The 18925-nt window shown below is 41.7% G+C and overlaps 2 protein-coding genes across 2 annotated transcripts in view; both read right to left on the bottom strand.

Annotated features, from left to right (window-relative positions):
- Positions 1 to 18868, bottom strand: part of LOC110429909 (acanthoscurrin-2-like) — a 29319-nt gene extending 10451 nt beyond the window's left edge. Inside the window, exon 1 of the mRNA XM_021446654.1 lies at positions 18691 to 18868. The gene's annotated coding sequence lies outside the window, so the exon portion shown is untranslated. The remainder of the gene's footprint in view (positions 1 to 18690) is intronic.
- Positions 17597 to 18705, bottom strand: LOC110429908 (acanthoscurrin-2-like). Its single transcript, XM_021446651.1, has one exon. It carries the CDS (start codon positions 18678 to 18680, stop codon positions 17991 to 17993), a length of 690 nt encoding a protein of 229 aa, XP_021302326.1. The 5' UTR covers positions 18681 to 18705; the 3' UTR covers positions 17597 to 17990.

The following is an 18925-nucleotide window of genomic DNA, read 5'->3' as shown; positions in this document are numbered from 1 at the left end:
TGGCACTGCAACCTGTGATCGTTTGCAGCCTGTTGGGGGCACTATTTATAGGCGGAGAGCGCAGGGATATAATGATGCCCTAGTAATTAATAACTGATGACGATAATCATATATATACACGACCAACTTGTTATTTATAATACTAGCTAGTATATAGTATTCGATCTTGAAATCAAATCGTAGCTTTTGTTATGCTGTAGGTAGACTACAGCAACTAGAGTTGTTTGTACGTGAATAAAGTAGAGGGATCCAGCTGTGTTGTGCATTCTAATCATTCCTTCGAGTACATCCACGGACAACTTAAATAATTCACCACGGTGGCGAGCTAGCGAGACGATCGAACTCAACTTGGTGGTCAAACCAGGTGGTTCATGACGACTGCCGGCCAACTATTAGTAGTAGTGATCGATCATCAATATGATCAAGGAGGTGTGACGAGCGGGATCTGTCATATCTTGAGGTCAAAGAGAGATGATTGGTTTGTTTCAGGCATTGCTTGCAAGGCCGGACCATGGCTAACTTATTTTCTTGCTAGTACCCAACGGATCTTGAAATCAGAGATCCTGAGAGGTTGTACGTGCAAGCAACAATGCACTGAAATAATTCTGCAAATATGATGCCAGGATGGGACAGTTCATGCGTGGGGGCTTTGACCAATGGATGTGGATAAAGCGATACGGCATTTTCCAAAAATAAGGATATGACGATACGGCAACTATGTAAACACCAGTACAGGGAATGGCCGTAAGCGCCTTTAGTCCCGGCTACGGAACCGGGGTTAAGGTTTCGGGACTAAATGTCCCACCTTTAGTCCCGGTTCCGTGGACCGGGACTAAAGGTCCACCTTTAGTCCCGGTTGGTAACAGAAACCGGGACTAAAAGGTGCGCCAGGGTGTGCCACCTGGCCTCCTCTTTTAGTCCCGGTTGTTGTTACCAACCGGGACTAAAGACTTTTTTTTCTTATTTCTTTTTTCTTTTTCTTTTCATTTGGTTTTCTATTTAGGGTTTACAATTATGTTATTGTTATTTTCGAATGCGTATTGTTTGCTGGTAGTTTATGGAACGCGCACCTATATAATTTATATAATTTAAAGGATAACATATAAATATACTATAAAACACTATATATATATAAATAATTATATCTATAGGTCCATAATAAAATATTTACACATATGCTTCACGGACAAAGTATTTACAACACAATTTTTCTCCACCACTCAAGCATCGTACAAATGATCATCGTTATTTGGTTTCATCTGCTCCTGAGGGTTGAAATAGCACTCGCCGCCGGAATCCAGGACTTGGTCATTAAGAAATCCTGCGATTGTCTCCTGAATTCCTTTTAGGCGCACCGCATCCAACACCTGCTCCTTCAGCCACATCTCCTTTAATAGACATTAAAGAAAAAAGTTAGAGGTATGAATAGGATTTATTAAATAGCAACAAATAAATGAAATATACTTATTATATATACATGTTACATACTTTTAGGTGCTCAAGATTAGTTCTTTTGGCATACACCGTCATAAACTCGCACACATAGTAGCCACACAAATTGTTGCCCGGTGTCTGCCGTAGAACCCACTGAAGTAAGATGGGCTTTGAAAGTGATGCATTCAACTCTGGACGGTGTTTCTGCACGAACCCAGCCCAAACCCTAGCAATAAAACGATCATTATTAATTATCCATTACCAACTTAAAAGAGCAGAATTTAATATATAGAGATCGGAGTTACCCTTGGATAATATCTATCATTTCTTGGTAATCATCCTGTGGTTTTCTCAATGAGTCATAGATTACCAATTGACATTGCCAGAGATCAATGACAATTAGTATCCAATGAAAGCTGCATTTGTGTGCATATGTAGGCAAAATTAGTATATATCTTCATATTGATCTGATTAATTAGTTAAATAGAATGTACACACGATAACGACACTTACTTAAAGTTGTAGGGAAAGAGTATATATCTTTTATCTTTTTGGTTGATCAAGAACCTCCGTAGATTTCTCTCCGTTTGAGTTCTCCATAAAACATACGGGGTCTTGTGGTCTTTGAATACAACATTTGGATCCACAAATCCAATCTCCTTGTCATTTCTAACTCTGAGGTCCCTCATCATGTTTCTGCATATGTATAGCGGGTTTCTGTAATTAGTTATATATATACATGATAAGTTACAGAGACATTATTGAAAGGAAGAATCACTTACAGACAGAAGCAACTCATTAGAGATTTGTCAAGAGCGTCCATGTGGCATAGTTGGTGTAGCTCATTAAATTGAACATAAATAATATCATCACCACGGAAGTAATGATAGTTTCTAATTCGGACACAAATATAGTCATCTGCTTTTCTGGCACACGCTTCCATGTACCATTTGTTTAGCATGTACATTTGCGTTCCAAGCTTGCTGAGGGCCGCAGGGTTGTATAAACTCTTGCCATATGTATATTCCTTCTGCCAATGATCAATTTGTGGAGCACTTTCAATTGGTGCCCCCGCTATCATTTGGGCTAAGCTAAGACCAGTTTCCGCAAAAAAATTTTCAAGCTCTTCAAATTTTAAATCTGCCGGTATCTGCTGGTCTAGCACGTCAATGTTTGAACCATATTCATTTCCAATGACTAGCGGGGGCACTGATTGCTTTGATTGTTCCCCGAGCTGTGCTACACCCTTGCGTGCTCTTTTCTCTTTCTTCTTCTCTTCTTCTATGGATTTTCTTAAAGTGCGATCATAGTCTGATAAAGATGATGATTCTTTCTGAGCTTCACGCCTCTTTTTTTGTTCAGCCTCAACCCTTTGTCGTAGATCTTCTGGCCGTAGTAAGAGGTACGACTTCTCAGGGTTTCGCTTGGCTTCTCTTTCAGTCTTAAGTTTCTTGAAGAAACTATCCACATCTGATTTAACTGCAGCATTTATTTCTGCATCAGTCATCTGATCATAGGACAGCTTCTTAGGAATGATAGCTTGTTTCTTTTCAGAGGCTTTCTTTTTTGGCGGCGGGGCGGCCGACACATTTGATTTTGTGGCCGGCCTCTTCTTTCGTGCTGGAGCCACGTGTGGAGGCGATGGGGCGGCCGGTGGCGGTGTTGGAGCCCGAGGAGGCGGCGTTGGAGCCCTAGGTGGCGTTGGAGCTCTAGGTGGCGGTGTTGGAGCCCGAGGTGGCGGTGTTGGAGCCCTAGGTGGTGGCGTTGGAGACCGAGGCGATGCAGCTGTGTATTGCACTCCCTCGTCATCACCCGCAGCACTATGACATGTCGGTGACCACCTGTGAAAATAAAAGGTATATGAGTAAACCGCTAACTAAGAGAATGCAAAATAAATTTAGTGAACAAATGTATAGTCAATTTTCATCCGCACCTAGGATTAGATTCATGACGAGGAGGTGGTGGTAGACTACTAGGTGATGCCCCAGGAATAATGATGTAGCGCTTGCGCCAACAAATAAAAGTCTTCTCTGCTTTTCCTAGAGTCTTCTCTCCATCACCTCCTTCTATCTCAAGCTGCACATTACTGAAGCCTTTGACAACTCTATCCACCGAGACACTAGCATATCCAGGTGGAATTATCGCCCCATGGATTCTTGGTGTCCTTGTAGGGTCGACAGGAGTTACAACAGCGACAGCAACCATGACTGTGGCAGTCCCCTGTGGAATGTGCAGCTCACATGTTGTCAGAGGCTCAGTGATGTCATCCACCGGAAAGTGCAGCCCCACGTCGTCTTGAATAGTTGGCATCTCTGTGGAAGCGCAACTACTTTTCAACTGACCGGGGGGGGCTAATGTTGACTATAGACTGTGATGCAGTTTGCCCTTGTATAGAACTTAATGCAATCTGCACTTGTCTTTTGATCTCCTCGTTCATTCTCTCTTCAAGCGCTTTCTCTCGCGCTATCGCTTCACGAGCCGCTTCGCGTGACTCAATCACCATTGCCTCCAACCTATGCAACCGCTCTGCTTCCTCTTCCTTCTTTCGTTGGCGGCTTCTATAAGTCGGTCTATCTTTAGGGAAGCCATGCTCCCATGATATCTCCCCATAGCCTCTGGTTCGCCCACCGTGTTCAGCAGTCTCCAGGGCGTATGTCAGCTCATCTTTTTCTCTATTTGGCTGCCAGGTGCCGCTTTCAATTAATCCTCTAGCATAGGCCATTCTCTGTCCTACTCTCTCGAGCTTTTCGCCGTACACTATCTTTCCGGTCTCTAGGTCTATGGTTCCCCCATGACCAAAGAACCAATACTTGGCGCACTCGGGCCAATGCATTGATTCTGGTTCGATCCCTCTCCCAAGAATCTCCTGTTCCAGCTTTTGCCACTTAGGAATAGCAGTCCTGTAGCCACCTGAACCCAAGTGATGGTGGTATTGCTTTTGTTTAGCATTTTCTTGATTCTTGATCATCCGTGCCTGACCCTCTTCTGAGTTCTTAAACTCTACGAACTCATCCCAAAAAGGCCTCAACTTGACGTAGGCCTTGTTGGTGAAATCTGGTGTCCGGCCTTGTGCAACAAAAGTCTTGTATAATGTCTTCTTCCAAGCCTGAAATTGTTTGGCCATCTTCTGCATAGCCCAGATTTTAACCTTCTCCTTCAAAGCTTCATCCTGTGTATCGAGCGTGAAATGTTGAAGGATATCTTGCCAAATCAATTCCTTGTCACGATCTGAGACAAAACTAATATTAGGGTTATCTTTCCGTTGCCTCCATTCACGAGCACTAACCGGGAGCCTGTCCCTTACAAGGTAGCCACAGTACGCAACAAATTTTTTAGAATTAGCTCCAAGTACTTGTCCTGTACCCTCATCGAATTTCGACAGAATGTACCGACCCTCCAACGGCTTCTTCGGGCCGCGCACTTTTCTACTCTTCTCAGAAGTTGTCGCCGATTTAGAGGGCTACACAAACAAGTATAAATATATTAGTATAAATGTCATTTATTTTAATTTCATATATATACATATATACTAGATAGTAGATAGACCTGATCAGGATTGTCTTCCACAAGTTCTTCATAATCGACAAAGTACTGACTCCCATTATCTTCGCCTTGGGGATCTGGATTGGCACCGCTGTTGATTAGGTCCATCATTGCATCATCCATGTTGTCATTCGGATTGGCCATTTCTACAAATTTAATCAAGTGTTAAAAGTTTTTGACGCGATCAACAAAAATTATTTAGATAGACTAAACTTAGACAATATTCGATACAACAACACATGATAAATTATATCATATAAATTATATAATACAAATGATAAATTATAAAATAGAAATTATACATCTCATCTCAATATCTATCCCTACTAACTAATTACAACATAGGATAAATTATATCATATAAATTATATAATACAAAAGATAAATTATAAAATAAAAATTATACATCTCATCTGAATATCTATCCATACTAACTAATTACAACATAGGATAAATTATATCATATAAATTATATAATACAAAAGATAAATTATAAATTAAATTAAAGTAACTTGTGCTTTCTATATTCAAGTTCAACTATACACAACAAGGTTTTTAATTATGTCTCAAGTAAATTTATAGTATAAAAATATATAAATAATTAATCTAATAATATTTATATCTTTTATAGAAATGTCATAAAAATTTTGATATGTTTACAACATGTAATTAATTTGCGCGATAAATATGATAAACGAAACACTTCCATACATATATGTATACATGCCTTAGCTAAAAATTAGATAAAATTAGCTAAGAGTATTAAATATAGAGAAAAAAATAACTAATTACACAGTTGATAGGGAAACCACGAGATAAACCTTTTAAGCTTAATTAGTTTATGTTAGCCATAATTACTATAATAACACATATATGCTAATAACAGATTAGTTAGATATAATAAATTTGTCTCACAATTTTTAGATAAATTATATAATTAATTTTATAATTAATATCCAAACTGCTAAAGACTTGTTTAGTTTCGAAAATAAATTATTTTCGATATTCCATAAATTATTCGATACAACAACTAAAGACTTGTTTAGTTTCGAAAATATTCGAAACAACAACTAAGGGCTAACCTAAACTAATTAAGCATTTGTTGATCCATAGCATATATAGTTGATTGTGTGCAATCTTGACCTTTTCTTGGAAAAATAATTGACCCACTTGTATAGTTATTTTTATATTAACTTTCATTAAAATTATCTGTATTTTTGCAATTATGCTTAGATGACAGTAATGCCGCCTTATATCTTTTATAGAAATGTATTTGATTTCTAAAAAAGCGAATTGCATTGCATTCGAATCTTGCGGCATATGCATAAAGTATTAAATATAGGTTAAAAAATAACTAATTACACAGTTTGTATATATGTAATTCGCGAGACGATGAAGGTCAACTACACTGTTAACACTGTTCACATTTTGCATATGAGAAAAAACAAACAATCACACTGTTCACGTTTTGCATATAAGAAAAAACAAACAATTTGCATATAGGAAAAAACAAACAATCACACTGTCCACATTTTACATAATTTTTTGCAAGTAAACATGGCCATTTTTTTGCAAGTAAACAATCAAACTACTCGGTGCCGGAGAGAAGATGGCGCGGCGCTCCGTACGGTCCTCGGCGGCAGGGGACGAAGGGTCGGGCACGAGGGTCGTCGGTGCCGGGGACGATGGCCGGGGACGAGCTTTCGTCGGTGCCGGAGAAGAAGCGAAGAGCTCGGCGAGGTGCTCCGTACGGTCCTCTCGGCTCGGGGCGGGGTCGATGGTTAGCGGCGGCGGCGGCGTCGCTCCCGAGGACGAGCTATCGGCGGTGGTGGCTGGGGACGAGGGCGCGAGGCGACGGCGGGGAGGAGCGGCGCGCGGCGGAGGAAATTAGGGTCTGAGGAGGAGCGGCGCGCGGCGGAGGAAATTAGGGCAACGTCGATCTGAGGAAGACGACGGTTCGGTTAAATACCCAGAGGGACCTTTAGTCCCGGTGCGTAGCACCAACCGGGACTAAAAGGTCTTTAGTCCCGGTTGGTGCTACGCACCGGGACTAAAGATCTACCCTTTAGTCCCGGTTCGTGGCTAGAACCGGGACTAAAGGCAACCTTTAGTCCCGGTTCTAGCCAGGAACCGGGACTAAATGTATTTTTCAGTTTCTTATTTATTTATGCATACAATAATTAGATTAATGTTGTTAACTGCATAGTAAATAGAAAAATAGGTATTAATTTGTTAAAAAATAATAGTTCCATTTCTTTTTGTCTAATTGGTTACATAATAAATTTGGAAACATAAAATCTTTTCATCACTTATATTAACAAACTTAAATATGAAAAATAATTAGTATTTTGTTAATGCAAAAATGTATTATTTAATTTTAATATCTTAAAGCAGATGTTTTTGATAGAAAAATTTGTTTGTGCAATATTTAAACGTAAATTTTGTTTATTTATCATCATTTATCTCCAAAATCATGATATACGTGATATTCACCATTACATCGAATTATTTTTTAAAATTTTTTCTCTATTTCTTATTTATTTATGCTTACAACAATATTCACCATTACATCAGATTATCTCTAACAACTTTGTATTCAAATTTTTTTCATTTCAAGTCATCAAATGGGTCATTTGACCAAGTTTGACCAAAGTCAAAGCATTGGTTTTTAGAAACACACACTTTGACCGAACCCTATATGGTCCCAAATGGAAAAGTAATGAATACAAAGTTTGTTGCACTCATCAAGTTCTACATTTTGTCTAATGGTCAACTTTTCTTTTGGAAAAGTTTGAACCACTCAATTTTGAATTTTGATAGAATTCATAGCCACGCATGGGTTTTCGGAACCCTAGATGGTCTCGAACGGAAAAGTCATGAATACCAATATTGTTCCACTCATCAAAATCTACATTTAATATATAGACCATTTTTGCATTTGACAAAGTGTTGCGAAGGTGTAGTTCAAAATCCACAATTGACACATGTAGTTTCATATAGTTTGTGTGAGATTCAAGAATTGGTGGGTATTGTGAACTTAAACTTTCTCAAATAGAAAAGTTGTCTATATAAAAAGTTTAGATCTTGATGATATCTAACAAATTGGTATTCAAAATTTTTTCATTTTAAGTAATTTAGTTTGTCATTTGACCAAGTTTGACCAATACCCGTCTTGGATTTTGAACAAATGTGCTTAGGATTGGCTCAAATTTATCCAAATGGAAAAATGGACAATATATCAAATGTAGATCTTGATTATCTCTAACAACGTTGTATTCAAATTTTTTTCATTTCAAGTCATCAAATGGGTCATTTGACCAAGTTTGACCAAAGTCAAAGCATTGGTTTTTAGAAACACACACTTTGACCGAACCCTATATGGTCCCAAATGGAAAAGTAATGAATACAAAGTTTGTTGCACTCATCAAGTTCTACATTTTGTCTAATGGTCAACTTTTCTTTTGGAAAAGTTTGAACCACTCAATTTTGAATTTTGATAGAATTCATAGCCACGCATGGGTTTTCGGAACCCTAGATTGTCTCGAACGGAAAAGTCATGAATACCAATATTGTTCCATTCATCAAAATCTACATTTAATATATAGACCATTTTTGCATTTGACAAATTGTTGCGAAGGTGTAGTTCAAAATCCACAATTGACACATGTAGTTTCATATAGTTTGTGTGAGATTCAAGAATTGGTGGGTATTGTGAACTTAAACTTTCTCAAATAGAAAAGTTGTCTATATAAAAAGTTTAGATCTTGATGATATCTAACAAATTGGTATTCAAAATTTTTTCATTTTAAGTAATTTAGTTTGTCATTTGACCAAGTTTGACCAATACCCGTCTTGGATTTTGAACAAATGTGCTTAGGATTGGCTCAAATTTATCCAAATGGAAAAATGGACAATATATCAAATGTAGATCTTGATTATCTCTAACAACTTTGTATTCAAATTTTTTTCATTTCAAGTCATCAAATGGGTCATTTGACCAAGTTTGACCAAAGTCAAAGCATTGGTTTTTAGAAACACACTTTGACCGAACCCTATATGGTCCCAAATGGAAAAGTAATGAATACAAAGTTTGTTGCACTCATCAAGTTCTACATTTTGTCTAATGGTCAACTTTTCTTTTGGAAAAGTTTGAACCACTCAATTTTGAATTTTGATAGAATTCATAGCCACGCATGGGTTTTCGAAACCCTAGATGGTCTCGAACGGAAAAGTCATGAATACCAATATTGTTCCACTCATCAAAATCTACATTTAATATATAGACCATTTTTGCATTTGACAAAGTGTTGCGAAGGTGTAGTTCAAAATCCACAATTGACACATGTAGTTTCATATAGTTTGTGTGAGATTCAAGAATTGGTGGGTATTGTGAACTTAAACTTTCTCAAATAGAAAAGTTGTCTATATAAAAAGTTTAGATCTTGATGATATCTAACAAATTGGTATTCAAAATTTTTTCATTTTAAGTAATTTAGTTTGTCATTTGACCAAGTTTGACTATTTTTGCATTTGACAAATAATTGACACATCTATTATAATAGCAAACTTAAATGTCATTTCATTATTTGAAATGATATAAAATAAGAAAAACTAATATAAACATCTTAAGTTACAATTATCACATACACATACTATATTGCAATCTATTTATTAGGCGGGCACAATAGTGATCTTCTTTTTGACGTATGTTCCTTGGTCATGATCTTGACGTAACCATGGAGTGTCCTCAGCATTTATCAGTATGCTCGGATCTTTGGTCACATTGAAAGGCGTGATTCGGTCATCCCTTTCATAATCTTCTGAAATATCTGACTTGTCCTCAATTCCCACAATGTTTCTTTTCCCTGAGAGAACTATATGGCGTTTTGGCTCGTTTGTTGATTTGTTGTCATTTTTCCCTCTCTTCTGTTTTGTAGACATGTCTTTCACATAGAACACCTGATTCACATCAGCAGCAAGGACGAATGGTTCATCTTTGTAACCAACATTGTTGAGGTCCACTGTTGTCATTCCATAGTCTTTGTCAACTGTCACCCCGCCTCCGGTAACCTTCACCCATTGGCACCGGAACAAAGGGATTTTAAAATTAGGTGCGTAGTCTAGTTCCCAAATCTCCTCTATACGACCATAATATGTTTGTCTGTTTCCATTCGGGTCTGTGGCGTCTACGCGAACTCCACTATTTTGGTTCGTGCTTCTTTTATCTTGGCCTAGGGTGTAAAATGTATTTCCATTTATCTCGTACCCTTTGTACGTGAGGATGTGCCATGATGGTTGCCTAGCCAACAAATACAGTTGCTCATCAATCTGGTCATTACCCTGACATTCTTTTCGTAACCAATCACTGAAAGTGTCTATGTGCTGACGCATAAGCCAACCTTCATTCTTCTCTGGGAATTGCGATCGTAGGAAGTCCTTGTGTTTCGTGACATACGGCTCCACCACGGATGAGTTTTGAAGAACTGTGTAGTGTGCTTTATTGAAAGAATCGTCCCCCGTACCGATGTATGTTTTCTTTCCTAGTGTTCCCTTTCCACTCAGTCTGCCCTCGTGGCGCGATTCAGGAACACCAATTGGGTCAAGTTCAGGAATGAATTCAACACAGAACTCAATGATCTCCTCTGTCCCATAGCCCTCGGCGATGCTTCCTTCTGGCCGAGCACGTTGGTGAACATATTTCTTCAGAACTCCCATAAACCTCTCAAAGGGAAACATATTATGTAGGAACACAGGACCCAGAATATTGATCTCCTTGACCAGATGAACTAGGAGGTGTGTCATGATATCAAAGAAGGATGGTGGGAACACTAACTCAAAGCTGACAAGACATTGAACCACATCATTCTGTAGAGCAGCTAGTTCTAGTGGATTGATTGCCTTCTGAGAAATTGCATTGAGGAATGCACATAGCTTTACGGTGGCCAGACGTACATGTGGAGGTAGAATTCCTCTTAATGCAACTGGAAGCAATTGCATCATAAGCACATGGCAGTCATGCGACTTTAAGTTTAGAAATTTCTTCTCAGACACATTAATTATACCTTTTATATTAGAGGAGAATCCAGATGGGACCTTGATGCTGCTTAAGCATTCAAACATGATTTCTTTCTCTTCATTGCTAAGAGTGTAGCTAGCAGGTCTTAAATATTGGCGTCCATCATCTGTCTTCTCTGGATGCAGGTTGTCTCGTTCTTCCATGCGTTGCAAGTCTTGTCGTGCTTCAAGTGAATCCTTAGGCTTACCATATACACCCATGAATCCTAGAAGGTTCACACAAAGATTCTTTGTTAGGTGCATGACGTCGATCGCATTCCGGACCTCTAGGACTTGCCAATAGGGTAGCTCCCAAAATATTGACTTCTTCTTCCACATGGGTGCATGACCCGCTGCATCTTTTGGAACTGGTTGGCTGCCTTGTCCCTTACCAAAAACTACTTTCACATCCTTAACCATCTCAAATACATCTTCTCCAGTTCTATTGCGAGGCTTGCATCGGTGGTCTGCCTTACCTTTAAAATGCTTTCCTTTCTTTCTAACTGGGTGATTCATAGAAAGAAATTGACGATACCCAAGGTACACGACCTTTCTGCATTTTTTCAAATATATACTATCAAGGTCATCAAAACAATGTGTGCATGCATTATATCCCTTGTTTGTCTGCCCTGAAAGATTACTTAGGGCAGGCCAATCATTGATTGTCACAAACAACAAGTCGAAGCGTTCCTGTTTGTACTCATCCCACACACGAACACCTGTTTCACTCCATAAAAGAAGGAGTTCTTCAATTAATGGCCTTAGATAGACATCAATGTCATTGCCCGGTTGCTTCGGGCCTTGGATGAGCACCGACATCATAATAAACTTTCGCTTCATGCATAACCATGGAGGAAGGTTGTAGATACATAGTGTAACAGGCCAAGTGCTATGACTACTGCTTTGCTCACCAAAAGGATTCATACCGTCCGTACTTAAAGCGAACCTTAAGTTTCTTGCGTCTTTTGCAAACTCTGGAAATTCCCTGTCTATTGCTCTCCACTGGGACCCATCAGCAGGGTGTCTCAACATGTTGTCTACTTTACGGTATTCTTTGTGCCACCGCAATAATTTTGCATGGTCCTTATTTCTAAAAAGACGTTTCAGACGTGGTATTATAGGAGCATACCACATAACCTTTGCAGGGATTTTTTTTCTGGGACGTTCTTCCCCCTCAACATCGCCAGGGTCATCTCGCCTGATCTTATACCGTGATGCTTTACATACGGGGCATTCATCTAAATTCTCGTAGTCCTTGCCACGGTATAGGATGCAGTCGTTAGGACATGCATGTATCTTCTTGATTTCTAATCCCAAAGGACAGACGATCTGTTTTGCTTCGTACGTAGTAGTGGGCAGTTCATTAGGCTTTGACAGCATTTTTTTTGGATCTTCAGTAATTGCCCAAATGCCTTATCGGATACACCATTCTGTGCCTTTCATTTTAACAGTTCTAGTGTTGTACCCAGTTTTTTTTGCCCATCCTGGGCAGATGGGTATAATAATTTTTTGTGATCTTCTAACATGTGGTCAAACTTTGTCTTCTCTTTTTCACTTTCGCAATCTTTTTGTGCCTCACGAATGACATCACCAAGAGCATCATCTTCAACAGGTGCGCCTTCTGCATCTGCCTCATCTTCAGCTTCTCCCATTGCTGTATCACCGATGTCACCGTATTGAGCAATAATGTCGTCAGGCTCCAACTGTTCTTCTTCACCTTCTTCCATCATTATACCGTTTTCTCCATGCTTGGTCCAACAAATATAGTTTGGCATAAAACCCGACTTCAACAAATGTGAGTGAATATTTCTAGAGCTAGAATATTCCTTCAAATTCTGACACAAGGCACATGGGCAACATATGAATCCATCCCGCTTGTTTTCCTCGGCCACTCTTAAGAAATAATGCACACCATCAATGAATTCTTTGGAGCGGCGATCGGCATTGTACATCCAATGACGTGTCATTGTCTGCATTGCAATGTAAAATATTATAAGTTTCTAATTTTTAATAGAGAAATTAAAGTAACAAAAAACCTAAAATTCTGTATTTCTAATTTTTATAAACAAGCTAAATTAAAAAAGCACAAAAATTCTCTATTTTCCTAAATAATCATGAAATGTGGTATGTATACTAGTTATAATTAAATAGCTAAATCGGTCAAAAATTACAAATTAAAGTATTATATGTTTTTATTTTTAATAGAGAAATTAAAGTAACAAAAAACCTAAAATTCTATATTTCTATTTTTTCTAAACAAGCTAAATTAAAAAAGCACAAAAATTCTCTATTTTCTTAAATAATCATGAAACGTGGTATGTATACTAGTTATAATTAACTAACTAAATCGGTCAAAAATTGCAAATTAAAGTATTATATGATTTTATTTTTTCTAAACTAATTAAAATAAAAAACATAATACCACTATTTCTCTAACAAAACGCGTCGCTTTTGAAATGGCGATGAAGCTAATAACCTCTTAAAAAAACCATAAAATAAAAAATAATATAACACTAGGAAATGCCATACGCCGCTTCTAAATGTTGAGAAGATGAAGCTAGTGACCTCTTAACAAGTCGATGACGGTGTAGAAACGATGAAATGAATCAATAGCCGGAGATGAGAGCAAGCTAGAACAAGCAACTCCAAATGAAGAACACAGCAAAAGAGTGAAGATCGATGGGCTCGGCCACGGGAAGAAGAGTTCAAATCTGGGGAGGGACATTTAATCCCGGTTCCTTTTAAAAACCGGGACTAAATTCCAACACTAGTCTCGGCCGGTGGGACGGACCTGGACAAAAGCTTTTAATCCCGGTTGGTAACACCAACCGGGACTAAAGGCTTGGCTTTTGTCCCGGTTGGTGAGAACAACCGGGACTAAAAGTCCCCTCTGCCGATGTCTGACATAATAGCCGTTGGGCAGGGGACTTTTAGTCCCGGTTTTTCTCACCAACCGGGACTAAATATGTTTTTGTCCCGGACTCTGTTTTGGCCGAGATTATTGTTCATTTTGGGCAAGTGACCAAAGGCCTGTTATGTAGTAGTGAAATATACCAAAAACCAAAGTACAACTAGTCATAACATTAATTTTTCATACTTAAGTAGAGAAGTCAATAAATCAAAATGGCAAAACATAGACACAAACACTACTATAGAACTGAATTTCAGTGTCGGACGGTTTTTGTATAAACCGACAGTGATATTGGGTCATCACTGCCGGTTCGTGGCTTGAACCGACAATGATATGTTGTAAAAAAATTATAACTTTCTTGTATGATGTCCAATGAAAACTAATTTTATACCAAAGTTGTACTACTCGACGAGATCTACAGGTTTGTAGCTCGAACTTTTTTGATTTGAGATCGCATGGTTCTACAGATATACACCATAAGAGGACTTTATAGAGTTAATACCAAATGAGTTCCCACTAGTATAAAAAAACTTTTGCGAGACGTTTTGAAATAGGCCTCCGTGGTGGGTAGGATTTCCATCCACCTCGGTTGACATTAACCAAGGTGGTCACACTACTATATAAATTCTTTTCCGAGGTGGGCATTCTGGATTCACTAAGGTGGGCAATCTCAACGCTTCGGATGAAAGGTCACGGTAAATAAAAATATTTTCCAAGGCGTTTTCCTACCCGCCTCAGTTAATCTAATAGAAAACAAAAAAGTCAAAAAAATCCATGGATAGGCCTAGTGAGCCCATCCACAGGATCGTCGAGCCCATCTATGGGTCGCTACTGCCGTAGCTGCTCTCTGGCTTCTGCCGCCATCGAGGGAGGCCTCCCTAAGCGTCGCCATAGCTGGATCCGCCTCCTCCACGCGCCCTACCAGCAGATCCGGCTCCTCCGCGCTAGAGGAAGGTTCATTCACATCGGAGGAGCTTGATTCACATCGTAGGAGCTTGATCCGCCACAACGTCCACTAGGCCTACGCGTGTGGATGCCGCCGCCTCCACCGGGCCCGCACATGAGGCCGACGCCGCCATGCACTGCTGCGTGCAAGTTTGGCTGATCCTGGCATAGTCGCGTGCTAGGTCGCCGCACCATCAAGGCAGTGCGCCTCTAGGCCACTAGACCACCGCGCCGCCGTGCCTATCTCTCATGGCCATGGCCATGGCGCACACCATCACGAAGGGTTGGGCCACCCGGCACGCAGCCAAAGCCAGCCTCTTGGAAGGGGACGGGGCATCGCCAAGGTAGAGTGGGAGGGAGCATCGTCGGGAAGGGGGCAGGCTAGGGAGGGGAGAGGAAGGGAAGTGAGGCGGCGGTCCAGAGAGGTCAGGAGAGGGGAGGAGGCTACGCCAGGGAAAGGAGTGGAGGGCAGGGGCGAGGGGGAGAGGAGTAAGGGAGTCGGATGGCCAGGTGAGGGAGTGAGACAAGATGGGCTAGGTTTTTGACTCTTTATGTATGCTGTGACTGAGTTTGGGCCGAATGAGCTTTCTTGTGGGCTCGAACATATTAACCTAGACAGACTTTCTAAGTGGGCCGCCTCGGTTAATAGGTCTATTTCTTGAGGCGGGCTTCTAGTTTGTCTAAAAACTAAACTATTGCTCCAACAATGAATTATATAAGCTAGCTCTAATTATTTTATTTTATATTTTAATAAAAAGAGAGAAAACTAGGGTCCTCGTGTTTGCATTCCATATTTCCGTTCTATGTGTATGTTTCGCCGTGTTTTGTACTTCCATACGGTTTTTATTGGTCAATTCATTGATTATTTATGTGCATTCAAACAAACATAGAGATGCATCCTTGTCTATGGGCGGTCGGATCTGGCCGGCCCAGACTCAGATCTGTCACTCTTGAGTTTGGATTTGCCCCTGCATCCCGCATACCCGTCTCTCAGCCGGGGGCCAGCAGCCATGGCTAGCCAGGCGCGCGGCTGGCTGGGGTTTGGTCTGCTAGACCATGGCTAGCCATCGCGACCAAGGCGGTGTTGGCCACTGCAAGGTAACTTACGGTCGGTCGGCTCACTGATGCCTACCTACGGGTAGATCTGGCTGTCTGGTAGGTTAGTTGGAGGCAGGCTGCTTGACATGGCCCTGTGTTGGTGCTTGCGTCCCACTGTGAATTTCCTCATTGCGGTGCTACCGAGCGGAAGAGCTCCGACGGATGTAGCATCGGTCCCACCCCTACCCCCATCTGACGTGGATGTTTTTCTTTGCTCGTGCATCCACGCCGAGCCCTCCGGCGTCATCCGCCCGTTGGGATCCTACCGACCGGCGTCTGCTCCACCTCTGATCTGGTGGAGCTGTTCTATGGTACAAAGTTTAAAATAGCGGGCTATTATAAATAGCGGCAACTTTTTTCAGCAGCTGTGTAGCTATAGCGCTGCTATAGCGGCACTACGACTGATAGTGTTTTTATAAAAAATACATGAAAACACGAGTAATAGATGAAAAATACATGATAAATATGAATTTTGATGAATAAAAATATGTTTCCATAAGTCTAGATAATATAACTAGATACCAATATGAAATTTCAGCATGGTTCATGAAATCTTAATTGTCCAAAATACCAAATTAGTTGCTAATAATAATTGATAATCTAGTCTAAGATGAAGTTTTGAGAGTTAGACCGAGAAGATTTGTCATAGCGGCGCTATAGCGCGTAATAGCGGCGCAAGTTGTCATAGCAAATGCAATTTAACAGCGCTATAGCGCATAATAGCGGTGAAAGTTGTGATAGCGGAAAAAATACAAATAGCTTAGCAGCAAACCTGCCCCGCATCTATTTTTTTCTTTGCTATGGTACGACATTCTTTTTTCTTCATGCACATGTGCAGGGGTCCGGGGCAGGCAGTCTGGCTCAGGCATGCTGACGCCAGGACTGTGTTCCCATGGATTTCCATTTTCCTAGACCCGACAGCCGCATGACCGGATCTACAGGAGCTGTAGTTGTCCGCTCGGGCTCTGGGCACAAGTGGTGCCCATGCAGCGGTGCATCTTATACATGTGCATACGGGGTGCACATAGTTTGGCTGCGAGTGAGCCCGCCCCGCGGTGGACTGCATGTCCACGAGCGCCCTCCCCCTATGCCTCTTGTCGGAGAGGGCAGAGCGCCGTTCATTTAGATTGTCAACGTCACCCATGCTTGTGTTCTTGGTGGAAGTGACAATGTGGTGGCGGCATTGAGGTGTCTGCAGCAGGTGCACTTGGGAGAGGTTACTGGGCAAAAGCTCAGTGCAGCTCTTGGCTGAGCAAGCGACGACGATTTCCTTCCCGAAGTGTTGCTGAATAGCCTCTAGTTGCCTCCTCTCTTCGGTCTGTGAGGGCAATGCAGTCCTCTATGACATAGGACTTAGGTGAAAGCCAGATTAAGCTCCTACTTTGGCTGACGATGATTACGTTCTGGCATCGTTCACCCTCTTGTGTCATTGTCGAAGAGCCTGTGTGTCATGGTGTTCCAGCTTTCAGCCTGTGTGTCATGGTGTTCCCGCTTTCTCCTTGTAGTAACGTATCTGTGGTTGTGCCACCTTTTCTACATCTGTATGTAACAGTGTACACATATAAACATCAGGCCAAATACTAACGTTCATCAATCAAATCACACAGACAATTACCACACTGTAACAATGGTATTTATATTTTCAGCTGGGGATCATCGTCGTGTCAGGTCCAGCAAGGCCTCTCGACATGATCAACCATCGATCCCATCCATGACAAACTTAACAGGAAGCGTTATGGACACGCTGCATGTATGCATGCATGATGTTAGATTCGTGAAAAAACACACCCAAAGCAATCAAAGCAAAGGAAAACAAAACAAATTGAAGCAACGGATCGGACGAACATTGATGTCTACTACGAGTAGCTTGTACATCTTGCAAAGAAATCAACATTATTATTTAGCACTGCCGGGTGCACGGCGTGCGTGCATGGATCGACGACGACGGAGGAATCGAAGGAGGCGACGATGGATGGAGAGACATGATTGGATGGATCATGGCTCTTCAGGAGCACTGGAAGCCCGAGGGGACGTCCTTGCCGCAGTAGTTGACGAGGAGGCTGAGGTTGATGGGCAGATTGAGGTTAATCCCCAGGATGTTGGCCTTGAGCGCGGTGCAGAGGCACACCGCCGCCTCTAGGTCTGCCAGCCCCTGGATCAATGTGCAGCATGGTGTCTTGGGCGGTGTCCCCAGGGTCACGTTGATCAGCCCATTCAGCACGTTGGCGCACACACCTAACTTCAGTGTGTCCATGGGGCAACGCTCGAGTGCCCCGCCGCCTCCGCTTCCGCTACCACCGCCTCCGCTGCCGCTACCACCACTTCCGCTGCCGCCTCCACCGCTCCCACCCGCTCCTCCTCCATTCCCACCTGCTCCACTGCCACCTCCACCGCTGCCACCTGCTCCACTTCCACCTCCACCGCTGCCACGTCCGCCACTGCCACCTCCGATGCTGCCGCCCCCACTGCTCCCTCCGGCGCCTCCGTTCCCACCCCCTCCACTGCCGCCTCCACCGCTTCCACCTCCTCCGCTGCCGCCTCCACTGGTGCCGCCACTGCCACTACCACCTCCGCTAGTGCCGCTCCCACCGGTGCCTCCGCTCCCGCCCCCATCATATCCGCATGCGTCCGCGAAGCCAAACAAAAGGAGGTTGAGGGCCAGCAACGTCGCCAGCACGGCCACTTTCTTCACCATGGCTAGCTACCACGTCGTACTCCTACGCAGCACAACAGATAGCTTGATAGCTAGCGTAGATCCTCAGACTGCAGGTAGCTAGAGCTTATGTCTCAGATCTCCTGCCTGGAACTGTGGCACTGCAACCTGTGATCGTTTGCAGCTTGTTGGGGGCACTATTTATAGGCGGAGAGCGCAGGGATATAATAATGCCCTAGTAATTAATAACTGATGACGATATACTTAAGTGTAGCAAAAACAATCAT

The sequence above is a fragment of the Sorghum bicolor genome, chromosome 8 (assembly GCF_000003195.3).
Source record: "Sorghum bicolor cultivar BTx623 chromosome 8, Sorghum_bicolor_NCBIv3, whole genome shotgun sequence".
Lineage (NCBI taxonomy): Eukaryota > Viridiplantae > Streptophyta > Magnoliopsida > Poales > Poaceae > Sorghum > Sorghum bicolor.
The sequence above is the reverse complement of the archived record's forward strand: the minus strand, read 5'-3'. Positions and strand labels throughout refer to the sequence as shown.